This window comes from Gobio gobio, assembly GCF_949357685.1.
Source record: "Gobio gobio genome assembly, chromosome: 11".
Classification (NCBI taxonomy): domain Eukaryota; kingdom Metazoa; phylum Chordata; class Actinopteri; order Cypriniformes; family Gobionidae; genus Gobio; species Gobio gobio.
Window position 1 is genome coordinate 11,973,804 of NC_137104.1, and position 21,191 is coordinate 11,994,994.

The 21,191-nt window shown below is 38.3% G+C and overlaps 1 protein-coding gene across 2 annotated transcripts in view; it reads right to left on the bottom strand.

Annotated features, from left to right (window-relative positions):
• The window catches only part of phf14 (PHD finger protein 14), a 153,845-nt gene that overhangs the window by 108,102 nt on the left and 24,552 nt on the right, over nucleotides 1-21,191 (bottom strand). For both annotated transcript variants that reach the window (XM_079829377.1, XM_079829378.1), the window contains exons 5-11: nucleotides 20,790-20,949; nucleotides 19,951-20,062; nucleotides 18,367-18,504; nucleotides 13,157-13,303; nucleotides 12,786-13,056; nucleotides 12,214-12,320; nucleotides 8,436-8,531 (exon numbers count right to left, since the gene is read on the bottom strand). In XM_079829377.1, the coding sequence (XP_079685503.1) occupies nucleotides 8,436-8,531; nucleotides 12,214-12,320; nucleotides 12,786-13,056; nucleotides 13,157-13,303; nucleotides 18,367-18,504; nucleotides 19,951-20,062; nucleotides 20,790-20,949 (1,031 nt within the window). The remainder of the gene's footprint in view (nucleotides 1-8,435; nucleotides 8,532-12,213; nucleotides 12,321-12,785; nucleotides 13,057-13,156; nucleotides 13,304-18,366; nucleotides 18,505-19,950; nucleotides 20,063-20,789; nucleotides 20,950-21,191) is intronic.

Sequence of the window (21,191 nt, forward strand, 5' to 3'; positions counted from 1 at the left end):
ATAACTAAATGCTCACACTTAGTCTAGAACTACAATAACCATCATGTTTACACACAACGCCTCTGCACTTATTTTTCTCAACATGAGGGCAGGAGAGCTGTCAGTCAAATAAATGTGAAAAAGTAACTCAGATATTTTGTTGTAAATTTGAAAAGTAATGCGTTTATTATGCGAAATATTACTATATATATATATATTACTAGTTACTTGGAAAAAGTAATATTATTACGTAACACTGTTACGTTACCCCAACACTGGTGATGACTGTTTGTTAGGGTAGTGCTATCAGTGTTCAACATGACTTTTATGGTGTTCTGGGGGGTGGGGGGGCAGCTCCAGTATGATAATCTGGTAACTAGATATCCTTCAATGAAGTTCTATTGGATATACCAGACTGTTTTAGTGTCTGCCATGTGAAAACTAAGTAGATCAAATAGAAAAAAGTACCAGCACACCTCTCTCCTCATTTAACACACAACTTGAGGTCTCATTCACGTCCTCAAGCGCCACTAATAAGTTAATTTTAAATGAAATGCAATGAAATATTTTAGAGTGAAACATTGGTTCTCAAAATTGTTTTTGCAAAAATATATACACCGTGTATTCAATAAATGATGGATTTGTGGCAATGGAAGCTGGCGGACCATTTGGGAATTATTTTTGCATTTCTGTTTGATGCTGTTCTTGGTAAAGAAATAACTCAATTTATGCCTGTTTTTCTCTTGTTTCTTTTATATATAACCTTCCTAATAGCTTCCATCATGGCTATGATGTATCACACTGCTACTCCTCTAATAGTGCAAATGCAAACATACTCTTTTTTTTAAACCAAGAATAGTTTTTTTACCTTTATTTTTTTGGCCAAACAAGGTCACTTGACATTCTTGTAAGTACACTGAAAACTATTTCAATTTTGTCTTTATTTTTAAAGGGAAATGAAAAAAAGCATGAGCTAGAACTTACAGACACCGGTAGAGTGACTGTGTCTTTTATTCTGCAAAGCAAATAAGCAATACTAGGCTGACGCACAAAAAAATGAGTTCTATTAGTAGTTTCTCTAGAAAGTTACTTTTAGGGTGCTTTTACATTTGGTTCGATTGCCTGAACCAAACCAGAGTTCGATTGCTCCCCCCTCCCCCTGCCCCCGCTGGACTGTGTTCATATTATATTATTTGGTCCGAACCGGGGTGCGTTTGTGTCATCAAAGCAGCAGCTGTTTACCCGGTTGCTTAGTAACAACAGCGAGCGTGAATGCGGCAAAATGCATAGCGTTGCTCACCTGACTTTTATATTTTTGAACCGTTGGTTTTGTTTACAAAGCTTCAGTACGTAATGGCACTTGCATCTATCTGCCGCAAATGTACTGCAAATGCTCTAAAGAAGGCTGAAGACAAGCAGAAATAAGATCTACAGCTTTCTGCTTGCAGTATGTCAGTCACGCTCGGCAGGAAATTGAGTGAAACACACACAAACACACATTTTCATCAAATCATACGTCATTAATAGCGGTTCACTTCCGCGATTTAGTACGACTGCGTTCACATCAGCAGCGAACCATACCGGAGTTCACATGAACCGAACCCCAGACCACCATTTTTACGCGGACTTGGGTACGGTTCGCAGATGCGCACCTGAGTTCGGAAGACCGCGTTCACATCATCCAAACGAACCGAACTCTGACGTCAATTGAACCCGGGTGTGCACCAAAAGTGCTAGTGCGAAAGCACCCTAGGGGAAGCAGAGAAGACTTGTGGATGGGGTTTGGAGAGAGGACAGTGGCCAGGAAAGAAAGAAAAACAACTTTTCCTATTTTCTGTCTATACATCTGTTCTGCATCTTTTCTGTCCAGGTTAATTAGAAAAATTATCTAGTAGAAACCGGTCTCACAGCAACAACAGAGCAGCTTCTCTCTAGAGCCTTTCTAATCTGAACGTGCTCCGTTCAGTGTGCCCATGGTGACGGTCCCTCTCCACTGCACCGCCGGGATTATAACAGGCCGGAGAAATAAGCGTGGACATGCCAGGTTTTACATCCTGCAAACTCTGGATTACTGTGGCCAGTTACTCCTATCCACATAATTTCAGTGGGAATATTATGTGGAGAAGAAAGGTGTTTGACTAAGAACAAAACAAACAAAAAAAAAAAGAAAAAGAGAAATAAAAAAAAGCCTCACAGAACAGCCCGAACAGGCGGTTGGCCATCTGCTGAGGGAGCCCGACAGACTTTGCTGTCTTGCAGTGATTGTGGAGAATCCCAACGGTACCCTGAGAGGGGTCATATAGCTCACAAAATTTCCAAAAGGGGTGGACCTGCTTGGGGAGTCCACAATGACGTTTCAGCACATGGCGTCCACATAAAATAGTTCATTTAACAAAAACAAGCAATTTCTAAAACATGACTAAACACAAACCGCAATAAGAGAACAACATCTAATAAAGTGGAATAACTTAGTGATTAATGTTTTCCTTGTCTGTAATTTGTCAAATTCACATTCGAGTCCACAGCTTAATATTGAAGTTCATCTGAATGAAATATTTGACGTCCTGATAAAACATTCACAACAAAATATCATGCTCACTGTTCATAGAGAAGTAGGGCTTTTTTGTTGTTGTGCTAGTTCTTTTGTTGTTGTGAAGTTTTTTTTGTGCCAACAACTTTGCGCTCTGTGAGACGAAAGTTTACTTGACATTAGATAAGTACATATAGTAAATAACAGCTTAATCTTCACGTCATATCAAGAACCAGATCCGTTTGATTTGTGTATGAATCATTCAGTGATTTGTGGAGTTTTGATCGATTCATTATCATTGTTGAAGCATGCATTATGGTGCAACTGAAGGACACAAAGAATACAATTTAGCAAATAATTTGCACCGATCGTTTTCAAGTCGACTGCTGAAAATTTGTCATTTTCTGAAAAAGTTCAGAATATTTGACTTCTGAATAAAAAACACAACTTTCACTACAATATTTCGGATTGATCATTCTTAAAGAAGCACAGATTTGTTTGTTGTTGATGTGCCAACAACTTCAGAGTTTAACTGGCTTTAAATAAGAACATCCAAAACTGTGGAAGAACTTGTTCGCAAATAACAGCTTGTTCACCTCAATAACCACATCAGTCTGATTTGTGTATGAATCATTCAGACGATGTTCGATTTGATTGTTGAAGCATGTGTTAAGATGTAACTAAAGGACAAATTGTATAAAATCGTTGCAAATAATTTTGCACAACGATTTATCATTTCACAGTTCCAGGTGAAATGTAATGTTTATAATGTTTGCTTTTTGCCTATATTGATTATGCTGGTCAGTTGATTCAACAGAAATTTTGTAGTAACTTCCTCAGCTATTGTATTACAAAGCAGCAATAACTAGTTTTTTGTAATCTAACGTCCCCATTAAATCAAAAGCGAAGTTTTTTGGGTTTTAGTATAAATATGTTAGCCTTACTGTTATCTATAAGCTAGTGTGCTCCAAAACAATGACAAAATTCACATTTTTGAAGATTCAAACATTCAAAACGTACAGTCTCTCATTTGCGCCAATATGGATCAATGATTTTGATGACATCATTCTGCACTCCAGCTTCTCATCAGATTCCCCGTCCAATCAAATGCTCTGTAGAATCTAAAGTGCCCTTACATTATAAATAGACGCTGAAGCTGCAGTTGAAATCGGTCACTTGTTCACACATTTACTATGTTCTACATGGTGAATGGCACATAGTGCACTTTATAGGGGATAGGCAACGTTTCAGACAAATATGATAATAAATATGATTTCCATTGGGGCAGATGAAGTCTGGTTTCATGTTAGTGTCACATGAATCACCTAGGCATGCACACAGTCTGCTCCGGTCCAGAAACTCGATAGCACAGAGCGGATCATATGCGCGAGTCGGCGCAGACCAGAAAACACATCAGACCTATTTGAATTCTGCAAGGAATGCTTTATTTTAAAGCGATATGGAGAAGATTAAGAGGAAACACCAGCTTTACTGAGCTCAGAGGCTCTGGCCGAGCTGTTGTATCAACAAAACTCTATTGGCTAATTTTAAAGGGGTCATGAACTGCGTTGTTTTATTACTGTATGGGTTTCCTGGGGTGCACTTATAATGTTAAAATGCTTTTTACATCAAAAATTGTCACAATTTAAAAAAAAAGGCATTTTTCCTACCCTGATTTTAGCCTTTGCTCTTAATGCTCAGTTTTAAGGGGTGTGTGTGCTGTGAGACTTCAGTGAAAACTCCCACTGCTGTGATTGGCTAACGTCTTTCCATTTGAAATAGTATTACTCTCTCTTTTAGCAAGTTTTTTTTTTTTTACTATTACAGCTCTCATGGTTAACTAATCGTGAAAAGTGTTGCATTACATTTAGATCTATGGCATTATATTAAGATCTATGGCATTATGTTTAGATCGTGGCATGATCAGCCATTAGAATTAACACAGTTACTTACATTTTGCATTACTGTCGAGCCCTGGCACTGCACAATATTTTGTAATCCTCAACGGCATGTTTATTGCTTGGTAGCTCGATCTGGTTTAACACTAGGCCTATGTTACATGCGTGAATCGGTGGGCGGGGCTAAACAGGCAGTGATGAAGTAGGCGTTGATCTTCTTCAGCAGAGGCGGTATTTCACTGCACGATGATGTCACAGCCTGGCACATTCTGAAATCGAGCGTTTGTTGGGCCTGGTGTCTATTAAAGGTTTCCTTTTGCTAACAAGGAAGTTTTCAGCTCCGAAACTTACAGGATATTCTTATATCACGATTAACTTTTATATATCAAAGGCTGGATGAAAAGTTGATTTCTCAATTCATGACCCCTTTAAAAAGGAGAGGAGCTGTTCAATATGTTCCTGTTTCAGTGGAAATTACGTCAACATATTGAATAATGCTGCGCGTTTCAAGACACTTCAGAGGGGCTTTAAGGTAATACAATACGAAGCATTGAGTTATAAATGTACATTATGGGTTACAAATGTACAGTATATATATTTTTAAAGAATATTTGAAAATGAAAACTCGTTACAATGTTAATAACCATGAAAACGCTTCATATCAGTCCCCTATTTTTTCATGTCCAAAGCAGAATTTGTCAATTTCTGAAAAAAAGTTGTCTACATAAAATGATTCCAGACTCGACGTGAAATTTTGAAGATCATTTTTTTTATGGCAACAAATTCATCCTTGGTGCGAATAGACCTCGCAAAGTTGATAAGCTATCAAAGACACATTCATGCCTCCTTTCAAAGTGCACTAGTGTGAGTTCTCACTCACCCAAGGTGGCACGAAAGATGAGACCACCTCCTGAGAACATCAATAATTTGAGGGTTATGTGCAGACACCAATGACTGATAGGGAACGAAAATGTAGTAGATAGATGACACAAAGGAGCGGGGCGCCTTGACTGATGTTGCTACTTAAGCGGCGTGCGTTTTCTAATTATGTGATTTATGACCATCATTGCAGATTCACTGGCTCACTCTTTTCCAGACCACTCGGCTCTCCTCGCCTCCTTCTACCTCCTCGCTCCATTATTGCAGCATTTATCTGTCGAGAGGACATTTTAAGAGATCCTTTTAATTAACCATCTTACACACTCTCTAAGCCGGGTAACCGGTTATTCAACGCAAATTAAGTTTTAAACAAGTGCGCATGGGTGCATGCAAATGGGGCGCCTTTTAAATGTTTTGTCGCTGTATCAGAAGCGAGATAACGACGTGAGCTGCAGTTCTGATTGTTGCGGTTTTAGGTTATCACAGGGAAGTGTGGCCTCTCATATTCATTCTGGGGAGGCATCTCATCAAAATCACTCTTCCTGGGTGTATCATAGTGATTAAAAGGGTGACAAAACATAGAGGACTAGCGATACCTCCTAAGTGACAACCTTTCATCCTTTGTGCGGCCTTGTAGCCTAGCCAACGCTAATTCTCCACATTCACGATGTATGAAATTGACAAACGTTTAGCTCCAACAAAGAGGATAAACTTTTCAGACAAACTTTACAAACATTTCGAAACCCAGAATCCTTACAATTCCTTTTACGGTTGCTGTTGCCAATGACATTTTTGTTTCGGGGCATATCCTGCTAAATGGCATTCTAAGTACAGACTGTTATTTAGACAAAAAGAGAGATCTACAGAACATTTCAGACCTTCACATTTTCGCACTCATTAAGTGACCGTCACCCATGGCGACGCACCTTGGTGATGTGGTTGCCATAGTGAGCAGGGGATAAGTTGGCGGCTTTTAGCTACAGAGTCAGGGCTGAGTGCATGGCCAATGACAGGTCAATCAGTTAGCGCAAATGAAAGAATTTCGCAAACAGGAGGCCCATTACAGCGAAGAGAATTACCTCAACGCTGTCTACCCAGTGGGGTGCTGCCTACAATCTAGATTTCTTTCAATCACAGCTCATTACCCAGGTGCAAAAAATCCAGGGAGAAGATTTTCTCTCTTTACACTCTTTCCACTGTGAAGTCAAAGACGAATTTTGCCAACAATACGCTCCAACTGCTAGATCCACGTGATGCGTCTGAGCACCCAAAGCGTCTGCTCCGTAGACCAAAACTGTGAAAGATGTCCAAGAGCCAAAGAGATGTTGACTCAATTTCCTTCACAGTTTATTAACTAAACGTTAATAAGCTGTACTGCATAATAAAGCTTTCAAAAAAAGAGTGTGATTTACCACGCAGACATATAATGTGCAAATTTACAGCCATTAATGGCCGTTTATGGAAACTAAGCCACAAAAAGTTATGCTTTGTGTGCACTATGCCAGTAGTTCAAGTTAAAACATTAGCCAGTCATTACAAAGGTTGTTTCAGGGAAGCTGTTATCACGTTAAGGGAAAGAAAAGTGCGGTAAGACCTTTTAAAACCAATTTTGCAATGTAACAAAGATTCAAATATTACAATTATTGTTTTTTAGGTTTCAACATGTAAACATAGCTTTATGAATTCACCCTTCGCCTGGATTTTGATTGACAGGCGATCTGACCATTCATAACCGCCATCCGTCGAATCCGCCATTTTGTCCGACAAAGCAATCAAGAGAGTTTGTAGATTAACGTCGGTGGACTTGAACTTAAAAAACGGTGTGTACTGACGTCTTTCCGTGGTTGAAACAACATTCCTTCTGAAGTTCATTCATGTTTATTTGATACTATAAATTAACTAGAAATGTCACCACACATTAAAGAGCCACAAAATGGTATTTATTGTTTACATTTCTTCAAAAAAAGGACAACATTTTAGAGATGAGACTTTGCCCTGTCCGGTCTCTGTCCTGTCTGTCAGTATCCTCTTTGCTCTGTGATGTGTTTTGCACTGCGTGAGAACATGATGTGTGGTGTGAGCGCGGTTTGTCGGACATAGCAACAATAACTAAAAGGGGCGGGTCTTTGCGAACGGTCAATTGTGACAATAAAGGTAAAAAAAAAAAGTCTTTTGATGATATTCATTGTTCTAAAATGCTCTACCATTCAAAGATTTTTTGCTTTGAAAGAAAATATTGTGAAATACTATTAAAAAAAATTGTATATATTATTTTAATACATTTTAAAATGTAATTTATTCCTGTGATGAATTTTCAGCATCATTACTCCAGCCTTCAGTGTCACATGATCCTTCAGAAATCATTCTAATATGCTGATTAGCTGCTCAAAAACATTTCTTCTTATTATCAATGTTGGAAAAACTGCTTAATATTTTTGTGAAAATACTTTTTTTTCAATACTCTTGGATAAATAAAAAGTTAAAAATAACAGCATTTATTTGAAATATATATTTTTTGTAACAATCTAAAAGTCTTTACTGTAACTTTTGATCAATTTAACGTGTCCTGAACAAAAAGATAACTTTTTAACAGTAGTGTAGCTTAAAATGTGCAGGAAACATGATAAAGTTATAAAAAAAAGTGAAAAGTGACAAATAAGTCAACTAATGTTTAAACAGACATTCAAATGGAGTGTACCAAAAACCTCACCAAACAATATTCAAGACTTCTTAATCCTATATTTTATATTTTATTCTATATAAGGTACTTACATTTATTTTACAAAATTTAAGGCTGTAAAAAATATTGAAACATTTAAGGTTACTTTAATCTAAAGGTCATTGAGAAGGTGGAAAATGGTTATGGAAAAACGAAGAAAAAAAATGACATTGATTGTTGTAAGAAACCTTGAATAATATTAAAATCGGGATTCAGTAAAAAAATAATGCAATGAAAGTGTAAAATATGGGCCCTTTAAAGCATCCCAGCCTGATCAGAGCAAGCAGTTTGTATCAGGGCGGGATGTAAGCTCACTGGAGCTGTGATAGATGAGGCGTACAGCTGGATCAAGGATGGGATGGGGCGGAGAGAGACGGAATGAAGAGGGACAGGGGAGAGAAAGAATGAGGCGGTTGAAGGTAAGCCATACCTGTCCAAGGATCCCCCCCATCATGTTCCATATGGCTTGGCCCTCGGTCCTCAGCTGGCCATTGACATTCTGCAGGTCCTCCAGAGACTCACACAGCTGTGGCAGATAAAACCGCAGCAAGGCGGGAGATAAGATAAGACAAGGACAAGTTGGGCAGCTCTGTCTGTTAGCACACACACGCACATACGCACGGACTAACGTGTACGAATCCAAAGGCGTACACAAACCTGTGAACATCTGATTGACTAACATGTTTGTAAAGTGCGTTACAAAAAAAACAGGTTGATTTCAGGCAAGCAACAAATATTACACATCAAAACACAACCTCACACACATAAAAAAAAATAACATTTTCTACTTTTAACAGATTCAGAACCCAGCACACCATGAAATATTCCATTACACTTCCAGCGTCTACGTCTCTCTTTCTCGCACACACACGCACCGCTGTGGCATTTCGCCGTGTAGGGGCCACTCTCAGCTCCAGACAGTAGATAAGCGTCAGGCAGGCGTTTGATAAAGACGATGATGAGAGGAAACAGTGGAGAGGTGAAGTTATTACGGGTATGTGAAACGAAACTAAAGAGAGCCACCCTTATCTCCGCTGTCTGTGAAGATGAGGCTCCACGTAGGGAGCTTGAGCTAACATTTAAAACCGTCTCCTCTCCAACAAACACTCCAGATTAATACTGACAGCTCTGCGGGGTCCAAAACATAATAATGCAACTATTTATATAGTTACATATCATTCGTTGAATTTTTTCAAAGACACAATTCTAAAGATGGCTGCATGCTTGTTTCTCTGGTGCCTATAGAGTGGGCCCTACAAGTATTTGGTATTCACCCAAAAATTAACATTATAATTTTTTTTCCCCAGCCAAACTAATTTAAGAACACTGAGGTTCAAACATTTTTTTTTTATCTTCTCGTGTTCCACAGAATTAAGAAATGCATCCATTTCCATTTCCAAGTTCCATGAAAATTAACTAGCAAAAACCAAATTGTTTTTTTAATGAATAGGGCCTATAACAGCACGGATAATAATATATTTAGATATACCATTACTCATATCTGTTAGTATGATGAATCTTGAAGTCATCACCTTGATACAGTGATAATAAACACCTTATGCTAACACATTAGAATGCTTTTGTTGGTTTGCAATGATACAATGTTAAAAATATAAAACTAGGGCTGTGCCGGTAAACATGACAACCGCATCACCGCAGTTGTAGAACGCCACCGCGGTAGCAGAGTAGCACCGGCGGTGGTCGGCCCCAAAAAAAAATTTTTACGTGAATATTATGACACGAGTGTAGCACGAATTTAACAATAGGCTTACTCCATTTTATTCTACTGGACAAAATTCCCAAATCTTCATTTACATCGCTCACAGCGGATTGTAAACGTTTCTTCATTTTGTTTGCTTTTAATTAGGAGTATATTCGATGTAGGAAAGATACATTTTACTTCAAATTCTATTTAACACAGTTTGTGCTTGTTATTAGACATAAGGTGCGTCAAGTTTTATGTGTATTGCACATTTCACACACACCAGAGATTTTTGGTTTTGCTTTCTCTCGCAGTGCATAATCAAACAAAGACTAAAGTTCTTGACCCTGCGGAAGATACATTCGTTCTTCACATCTTTTACTACAAGTGTCAGTTTTGGAACATCAGAAGAAAACATGAAGATATTAGAAAATCGATGCTCTCTTTCCTGCTCGTGTCCCACATCCCTTTCAGCGCAAAGCGGCATATGACGCCTCTCTGTGGGGAAATAGGCTATAAAACTTTTTTTTTTTTTTTTACTAATATTTAACTTTCTTATATTATTTATATTACCATTATTTACTGATATTTATTTAAATGTTTTACAGGCTGTAGTAGTTTCACTGATGGAAGTACTAAAATAAACACGCATGCTTAAATGGATGTTTGAGCCTTGTTTATATTTTTTATTTTCAAAATGTAGGCGATTTAATTGAGGTGTATATTTATATATATATATATATTTATATTTTTAGGGGCGGCAGTGGCTCAGTGGTTCATGTAGGTTGTCTACAAACCGGAAGGTTGGTGGTTCGATCCCCGGTTCCACCTGACCAAGTGCCGAGCAAGACACCTAACCCCAGCTGCTCCCGACGAGCTGGATGGTTGGGATGGCTGACACCGCCGTCGGTGTGTGAATGGGTGAATGTGAGGCAAAAATGTAAAGCGCTTTGGATGGCTGTAGGTCTGTTAAAAGCGCTATATAAATGCAGTCCATATATATATTATATACATATACACACGTGTGTAGCAACCCCCTCCCACCCCTGCGCCACTGCCGATAGTTGGTCCATTACCACCGCAGTGGTAGAAAAACTGCCACCATCACAGCCCTAAATAAAACCAAACAATAAAACTAAAAGCATAAAACTATGTAACAGTATATAATTCAGGATTATTAGACCTAATTTCCAGTTGACTCAGACCACTGCCTTAGACACAACTTTTGTGAATAAGCAGTCAGCTTTCCACAGATGTTGATTTCCTCGGGATCTCTCTCCAAGGCCGCCATCGTGCTAATGCATGTTGAGTGCAATAATTAACAACACACACTCCATTAATACCGCTTAATACATGTGGCACAGAAAGACTGGACGCCACATTAACTTCAACTTCTCGCTTTCATTCTACTCCTCATTGGGCCAGATGAGAAAACACCATCTACCCAAATTTGCTTCAAGAGATCATGTTTAGGAGAATTGAGGGTACGAGGCAAATACATAAACGCAGCACAGAACGTTAGCTGCTGTTAAACCATACCAGGGTTTTTGAAAATGTCTTTTTGAAAAAGAGAGTTTATTTTGGGGGGGTTGTTTAGTTTTAGTTTAATTGTTCATAAATATATTTTTATTTGTATTATTTGTTAGAATTTTTGGAAAAAGAGTAGTTGGCTGTTGCACAGTATAATCTTTTTTTAAACCAATCCAAACGTGAAGCGAATCTTTTCAAAGTTCGCAAAAAAGCAAAACAAACAAATGTGAATTAGGTGCGTTTCCATCAAGTAGTTCCAGCGGATGAAGGTGGTATTGGAAATGTAGTAAACAACAGTAAATAAAACACCATCAGTGGAAACCTGGGTTTAATGTTCGCTATGTCAGAATTTCTTCAGCAAATGCATTTCAATCTTCCATTATTTGCAAGTCAAAAACCACTTCAAGCGAGCAAATAAGTTATTTTTTCCCCACAATTAGGTGTTTTCGTGACTCATTTCTGATGCGATACTTCAAAATGCATAAAAACAGGGTAATGGAAACATAGCTATTGTTTTATTTATTTATTTAATGCTTACTAACCAGTGTTAACGAAAACTAAAAAATGACTTTATTTACGGTTTTAGAGTACTTTTGCAACTTTTTATTTTTATTTTTGTTAACAAAAGTGTTATTCACTGCCCGTTTTTGTCATCTAATTTTCGATGAACAAACATAACCTTGTGTTATACAAGATCTGCTTTTTTATTTCTCTCTCTGCAGTTGGTCTGACACAAAGTAGCTTAAAAGGAGATTTCACAGTTGCATAGTACATTGAAAGACTGAAGCATAATTGGCATTATTTAGTAGCTGTTCAGGAGCTATGCTCCTGGGATAATATTCCAGCAGCGCGTCATTATTTCCTGGTGTGAATGCCTCTTCTTAAGCACCAATAGCCGAAACAAATGTGCTACGGACAAGCGCTAATGTACAAAACAGATGCTAGTGAGAGCCTGGAGTGTCAACAGTAGACAGACCTTATCGTACTCCATGTGCAGCTTCTCCTGCTCGCTCTCCAGCTTGTCTTTGAGGTTCTTCTGTTCCACGATGTTGTCCTGGATCTGAATCATCCTCATGTTCCGCTCTGAATACCAACAGACAAACAAATCGATACTGAGATTGCTATCAGAGTACAGGAAAAAGTATATCAAAGGAAGATTGAGGGAGAAAGCACGAAAAAAAGAGGGACGTTGGGGGAAAAACAGGGAGAGAAAGTGCGCTGATAGAGGATAGGCCTCCTGCTGGAACCTAATGGAGTGTGTGCCCAAGGTTACTCCACACATCTGCTCTTAACATCATTCATTTGGAGGGCAAGTGCCTAGCTACAAGGCTACAGAGCAGGATGCATGTCTCACTGTCTGATACCGCCTACAGTTCTGCAGACAGATTCAAGTGCGTTAGGGACAGTAAGTTACATGCTACAAATGCAACAATGCTCGTTTTATCCATAAAAAAAGCCAATTTAGAAATGCTGATTCTCGAAAAATAGATCATAGGCCTGATGAGTTATTTCAACTTAATTTGCAAGTGACAAACCAGAGCCACCTACCTAGGTAGTAGTTAACAAAGTCTGCTGTGAGGGCAGGCTGCTTATGTTTACGCCGCCCGTCTACGCTTGCACTGGTATCAGATGTGTCCACGGGGAAGATGTCTGTGCTGATACCCATGAGCTCGGCTTTACGCATCAGCTTACGGATGGCTGATGCACTAGAGGTGAGCGGTCGGGGAAGCTTCTCTCGGGGCACCCACGCCTGTGGTCGAGTGTTTCGAGACAGCTCTGCTTTTGCTCTGTACTGCTGGAGCCGTGTGGTTATTCGAGCCTAGAGGTCGGGAAATCATGGACATTCAAAAAAAATGATGCTTGATCATTCACCAGACTGTCTCATGTATGGAAGAACGTATCCACAGAGTAAAGCTGACCTGAGCTTCAGGTGTGAGTTGCTTCTCTCTTTCCTGTAAAGACACTTTGCAATAGGACTGCAGGGCAAGGTAGTTCTTCCTTTTCCATTTCCTGTCAAAGCGGTCTGCGTGCTGCTTGCAGTAGGCAAAGAAGGGATCTGCAATGTCCTGTGGGTGAAAATAGATCATGACTGTAGATACAGACCTTAAATCTTGAACCATATCTTGATAAAACAAGAAAAAGTCAGTGATGAATGACAACTTCTCATTAATAATGCATTTTTACTGATGTGTCCCTGCAAAAGGAATATAAATCCGATCTTCAATTCCTGAGCTACAGTATATGCAAATAACACTTTAGTAAGGGGAACACTCTGACTTTTGCCTCAATAAACTCCTAATTTACTGCTTATTAATAGTTAGTGAGGTAGTTTTTGTAGTGTTTAGGGGTATTGGGTAGGATTAAGGGATGTAGAATAAAGTCATGCAGAATAAGGCATTAATATGTGCTTTATAAGTACTAATAAACAGCCAATATCCAAGTAATGTGCATGCTAATAAGCAACTAGTTAATAGCAATTGAACCCCAAAAATAAAGTGTAACCAAATTTACATATGTGGCTTCAACAACCAGACACATTCACACATGTCCAGTTTCATTTGTAATGTTTTCTTAAACCACCTCCTGAAGTAGTTTGAGTGAAAGGACTTAAATCTATCTTGAAAGCATTTTGGAAGGAATTTACACCTACCCTTTCACGATCGGATAGCTATTCGACCAGATAAAATGCATGAAGTGACCAAGTGTAAACAGGCCATTTATTGTGTGAAAGTGTTGCATGGTAAGCCTGGCCTATAATATAATGTGCATTAGGGATGAAATGATTACCGGTTTCACGATAAACCACGATAAAATTTAGTGACGGTTAGTAATATCGTTTAAAATGTAATTATCATTAAAACCGTGTGTGATTATCACGATTTTGAAAACTGGCGGTAAATCCTGTCAAGTCAGCGTCAGTGCAGGCGCAGCGTTGTTTTTTGAATGAGAAGAAATGGCAGAAGGCAGTGACAGCGCCGGGAGATTTTTCAGACTTCTAAAAGGACCAAATCTGAGGTGTGGTCATATTTTGGCTTTTACAAAAGTCCTGAGGTAAACGTAATCGAAGATGGTCACCCTGTCTGCAGAATGCCAGAAGAAAGTCGATGAAATAGGGGGAACACTTCAAAACTACGAATGCAAGGCAAGTGGACTTTGTCCTCAATACCAAAACTACGTCTGGGAAAAAATAACGTGAAGCGAACAAACAAATTCAGTCAAGACTAGGGTGACATTAAGGGATAATAATCAGGGCTTGACATTAACAACCGCTATTTGCGGGTGTAACATTATTTCGGCTGCACACTATAGCCACTTTGGCGGTTGAACTTATAATAGTCTTCTCAAAAGCCATCTGTTATAATCGCGTTGCACATTATAACCACTCACACGTGTTTCTATAGAGTTTATGAATGCAGTGTCTCATAATCAGAGGCGTTCAGATTAGCCAGAGTTATGTTCAGAGCACGCTCTCACTCACTGAAAAATGCACTCAAAGCTGAGATAAACGTGGGATGTACACAGGAGATTCACTCATCATACAGTGGTTGACTGTTTTTGTTCTATTTCAGCAGCGAAAATAGTTTCAAACAAACACAGCCGAACCACAGCGCGCTGGCGAATTTAGGGACCGTCTCTAAAGTTGCATACAACATTGGTAACGTTATACACGTTTCAAACTTCAATAGCATTTGAAGAGAATGACAGTCATAAAACTGACTGTAAAGTGTTCATCTAGGTGTCAGGTATGATGCACACATTTTGATATTTAATGAAATAAACTGTCAAATCATATGGAAATCTGGATATGCATTATTTCACCAGGATACTGTTTGGGCTCTTACACAAAATATGCTGATTTAAATGCATCATTGCTGAACACTGATGAGAATATTGCTTGAGAATATACAGAGATAATATTAGAGATTATATTTACACAAAATTATTATTATTTATGCGTTATACGTTGCTATTGACGACGGCCATTATAAGGAAGGAAATCCCACAGAATAGAATCTAGCTTAAAAAAGTGCATAGAGCTGCTTTAGTTATTTGTTGTAAACTTGTTTAAATGTTTTAAGCGCGTGCATCTGTTCTTTTTGAACACTTTCATCTCATTTGAACAAAACCGTGATAATATTGATAACCGTGATAATTTGGGCCACTATAATCGTGATGTGAAATTTCCATACCGTTTCATCAATATCATGTTAATGCATTTTCATACTTTATGATACGTACTCTAGTGTTCAAATGGTTTGTTCTTTATAAATTAAGTTAAATAAAGCAAGGATGCATTCAATTAATCAAAAGAGACAGAAGAGAAATTCAAAACATTGAATTTTAAGATTTTTGAAGAATTTGAAGAAAAAAATAAGATTTATATTACAAATCAATGCTGTTCTATTGAATTTTCTATTCATCAAAGAAGCAAAAAGGCACTACACTTTTTTCCGTAAATTGAATACAGAAGATGGTCCGCCGGAAATCAGAATTTTTACTTATGTGTTTTTTCCTTACACAAATGCATCGCTTCGCTTCAAAGCCCCGGAGCCGTGTGGAGCAGTTATGATGGATAGATGCACTTTTATGGACTTCAAAAACAGAGCAACATTCACTGCCATTATAAAGCTTGGAAGAGCCAGGACATTTTTTGAATAACTCTGATAGTGTTCGTCTGAAAGAAGAATGTCATATACACCTAGGAAGGCTTGAGGGTGAGTAAATCATGGGCTAATTTTCATTTTTGGGTGAACTAACCCTTTAAAAGATGGATTCTTAATTTGTCAATTCCTCAACTAACCAACACACTGAAACCATTTAAATCATACTGACTGAACACAACAAAAGTGTTTTCAGCAAATACTTCCCTTTCTGCTGATTAAAACAAACACAGATGTCTTGCAAAGTCAGAGTATTATACAATAATCTGCTGATGTCTAGAGTGATGTCTCGGTTGTGGTGCAAAACAGAGTTTAATCTACTTCTTAAAATGCACACGACTTGGAGGAAAGTGAGGGAAGGGTTTATGTCTTTAAGAATACAGTTATTTGATTCAGGTTATTTTAAGATATTTCTCATCACCTCATTATTGTTAACTTGAGACGATTGATGCAGGTTTTATTTTGAGTGCTATTGTGCTCACACACCTCATCATTTTAACGTACAATTTGATTATGGTGGAAATGGTAGTATCTTCTGAATTACAGGCTGACGCATTTCTGGTTGTTGTGATAATGATGCCCAGCACTCCACAGTTTTATAGACCATCAGTGTCTGTGCATTCTCTGATAGCCGTGATAAATAGCTGGTCACAAAAGGCCTGTAAAAATTCCCCTCTCTTTTAAAGGACAAGTACATTTTGCAGAGCATGTGGAAGCTGAAGCGGAGGGGCAAGACAATGACTGATGTGAGGCTGGCGGGATTTTTCCAGGAATGGAAGTGGACAGCCTTTCTCAGAAAAAGCCTTCTACAGAAAAGGAGGGAGCCTTAGAACAATGCCAGCAGGTTTCAGCAGTTTCAAATCTCTGCAGCTGAGACATTAGGAGCAAGTTTCTCCTCCCTGGTTACATTTCCTCGTCACACGCATAGCAGTTCAACCCCTCCCTCGAGGGCAGATGGAAGCACAGCCATTTCCCGTCATCCACGGAATCGTTTAGGCTTAAGGTGTCTCGCTGGATGCTATCAGCCCACTCACCTGTTGATATGAGACCCTTTGCACAGCTGACTGGATTAAGTGGATTGCAGTGAGTAGGCACTTTTCGCCAGTGTTTATCTGCACTGAACGCCACCATCATATGCTTCTCCAATATGGACTGAATATTTGAGCCACGAAGCTGATGGTCTGTGACCACGGCCTGGGCTGGGAATTTGTTCGACTGGCTGATCTTGTGCTCTGAGCCCTCTTCCTATGCTTATGTGTATCTATTTAATAAACTCCTGCATTTGAAGTTCACAGATAAACAGAATCAAGAGAATCTGGGATAGTCCATCTAAAAGTTTACACAATTCTCTATGACTGTTCCGTGGAATAAAAAAAAAGTAATTTATTGCTTTTTTTCCCCCAATATGATTACAATCAATTGGTACTACAGTTTTCAAGCTTCGAAAATGATACAAAAGTAACATAAAAGTATAGAAAAAATAACTATAATAATAGTCAATGCTATATTTAACATTTTTGAAACCATTCAGTTTTGTGTGAAAAACAAACTGGAATTCTCCAGTAAGCTATTAATGAAAGATTGAGAACTTGAGAACCGGATCATTCATCAAGTTTTATGAACTGGATCAGTCAATTCACTGAAAAGAATAAAATTTGTTTATGAATCTGCTACTTAATTTCAGTTTGTTCCTCAAATAAAACTATAAAATGGCTTCAGAAGAGTTGGAAAATAGCACATATACCATATGCAAGTCAAATGGACTACTTTTATGATATTTTCATGCTTTTTGTCATTTTAAAGCTTGGTTATCCAGTCATCATCCACTTTCATAACAGTGAAAAGAGTGGCCAGGATACCATGGGTGAAAAGTATACATTCAGTAATTGCTTTGAAATGGATTTGAGGACTTGCTCGAAGAATAGTTTTTTTGTGAAGAAAAAAAAAGGAAAAGCCAGGAAAAGTTTGCTAACAAGCCTGATTACAAGAGGTTGACAGACAGGAGAGTTAAAAAGCACGGACAGGAGAAGCTGTCATCACAAGACTGCGACAGTGGGAAAGTTATAGAAAAGAAGAAAAAAAACATAAGGGGGCAGATGGATAGAGAGTCAGACTTGTAACCCTTCAATTCTCAATACCGGCAGGAAAAATGTAGATGTGGGAGTGAATGACTAGCGCTCTCTTCCACCCTCAATACACGACTGGGGTGACCTTGAGCCTGGCCACTCTTTTCAATATAACTCCCAATCGCTCCCCGGGCGCCTCAGCAAATGGCTGCCCACTGCTCCGGGTCTGCATGTCCACGGTTTGCAGTGTGTGTGTGTTCACTACTCACTGCTCCTAATGTGTGTGCACTAACTTGGGTTAAATGCAGAGGACAAATTCCTAGTATGGGTTACCTTCACATCACTTTCACTTCAAAAACATCAATTAAACTCAGGTGAAAGAGGATGATCACATAAACTAACCTCTTCTGCAGCAGCTTCAGACAGCAGTCCTTCCCGTTGAGCACACGTAACGTGAAAGAATGAGCGGCACATTCCAGCATCACAGCTGATGCAAACGCCTGTGCGAGCAAAGCGTGCGTCCTCGCACAAACTGCACTCCTGCAAACCATTAACCCAAACAGGCCATTGTGACACCAGCTAATTGCAGAAAGTACTTGAAAAACACTGCGTGAAAAATGTTCTAGCATTTGCGGACTTCAGGTTTTATTACTATCATACTAATGACTTGGGATTATTTCTGTTTTTGCAAAGTCACGAAAAGTAAACCGCTAGCTTGATTGTGTAACAGAGCTTGGATATGAAAAAAAATCTTTAAAGTCCATTATAACAATCCAACATTCATTTACTGTATAGTTCTATATTTAAGATAAGGTGGACAACGAGTCTCTAAAAGCCCATTTGACTTTCTCCAATTACTGGAGTTTAAAATTAAAATAATAATAGCCTTTCTCTAGGAGTAATTTCTTTTCACATGTACAGCACAAACCATTAAAGAAAGCCGTTCAAGTGCTTCTAAAGTAATTTGCTTCCCAGTAAAAGGAACCTCTTCTGACTTACTGACACATAAAATAATGTCAGATAGAGTAAATGTCAGAATGTCTACAGTCGACAGAAATTCTTGGGAGGGAAAAATGAAAGACGCCCTTTGCTCAGAGAAGAAAGTCAGCATTTCACATCTTTTAACAGAAAATGAATTTCTTTCTTTTTTTTCTTTTTTTTTAAATAAAGTGCCAAGAAAAAAGAAAATGTGCTTTCAAGATTTAGTTTTAATAGATTTATTGCAATTTTCAAGCAAATAAAATGAGTTTAAATAAGATCTAGGATGCACCAATTCATCAACTATTTTAATGAGTGTTATCAGCTGATCTTACATCTGTGATAATCTGACAGTGATAATAAATAAATATGTATCATAAATGTCATAATATAAAATAAATATATTTACCATTCAAAAACAGGAGGTAAGAAAACCAATTCAGCAAGGATGCATTAAATTGATCAAAAGTGACAGTAAATATTTATATTTAATATAAATGCTATTCTTTTGAACTCTTATCAAAGAATCCTGAAAATAAGGGATCATAGTTTCCATTAAATATTAAGCAGCACCACCGTTTTCAACATTGATGATAATCAGAAATGTTTCTCGATCACCAAATATTGCATATTGGAATGATTTCTGAAGGATCGTGTGACACTGAAGACTGGAGTAATGATGCTGAAAAATCAGATTTACCATCAGAGGAATAAATTATATTTTATATTAAAAAAGAAAATTGCAAAAATATTTAAAGTTGCCGTTTTATTGCATTTTTTATTAAATAAATGCAGCTTTGGTGAGCATCTTTCTTTTAAAAAAAAAATTTGTAACAACCCCAAACTTTTGAACAATAGTGTAACCATTTATAATTTCACCATATGATGGATTTTACTGCAGCATAAAAAATAAATCCCTATAATGGAGTATTAATACCAGTATTAATAACCTGTTCTTGAGGTAGTGATTATTTAGGTTGTGTGTCATAAATAAATTCTGGTACTTGCCTTTGCACCGTACTTGGAGTAGTTCATCTCTGTGAGTGTTACTGGCCTCAGCTTGTCAATATCTCCAAATGCGACCCCTGGAACATAAAGGGCACACACCACGTGCACCCACCTTCAGCAGAACAAAGCAAAGTTGAGTTTTCATCTGTAATATCTCAATTACACAATTATCATAGTAAAAGGAAAGTTCCTTATTGAATTCATGTGCTGTCAATCAAGATATAAATGATTCAGAGGTCCACTATTAGAAGAACAAAGCAGCATCTAGAATGGACTATTATTCACTATTCCTTGAATACCGGCTATAACCTTAAGCTATTCAGAGGAGAAAATACTCAGCTGAAGGTTCAAATGTACTCTAACTTGACCATTTGGTGTGACAAAATTTCAAATGCAGACTTTAGGAAGGAGAATCCGAAGTCCAATATAAAGATATCCATCTCTGGTGAGCGCACGCTCCACACTTTAATTTGCTGTGTTTTTCATGCTCTAGTGAAGTAGTAAATTTGGGTGCAGGCGGGCTGAGGAGCACTATCAGTGATAACGTGGCTTGAGTCTTCACGCTTCAGACGCCTCTCTCTTCCTCTCCTTCTCTCTCATAGCCCTATCCCTCCCTCCTAACCAAATCCACCACCTTTTCTCGCCTTCACTCATCCTGCACAAACCTGTCCCTCTTCAAGTATTTCACTTATTTAGCATCTTTGCAGAATCTTTGCTCAGAGAGTGCCACAAAACTTTCAACAAATATACAACAATTAAAGAAGTAAAAGGTGTGCCTTTAATGAATCTACTAATGGTGATAAAATGTAATATCAGACCAAGCATTGGTTAAAACGCACCTCCCCGCATCAGTTTCTTTGAAGATGCCGTCCTGACTGGGACAGAGTTCACAGCTGGGCGTGACGCCATTCTTGCAAGCGTCACAGAACCACGGTTCTGTTGAGTTCTCTGAGGCCGAGCTCATGATAGAGTCACTTTCACCATCGACACCATAACAACCTGAGGGAACAAGAAAAATCTAATGAATGTTGAGTAAATGTTGACATACTTACATACACTGCCCACACCAAAAAAATCGATGTTTTGAATTGAAATAGGCAAATGCTTAAGAGTCTATGACTAGATCATAATTGCAGTGAGTATTATGTTTCTAGCATGTTATATGTGTGGCAACAGTTCTTCTAACCCTAACTGAAGGAGTGTGTAGCTTTTCATTTCTTAAACAACCATGTATGAAGACA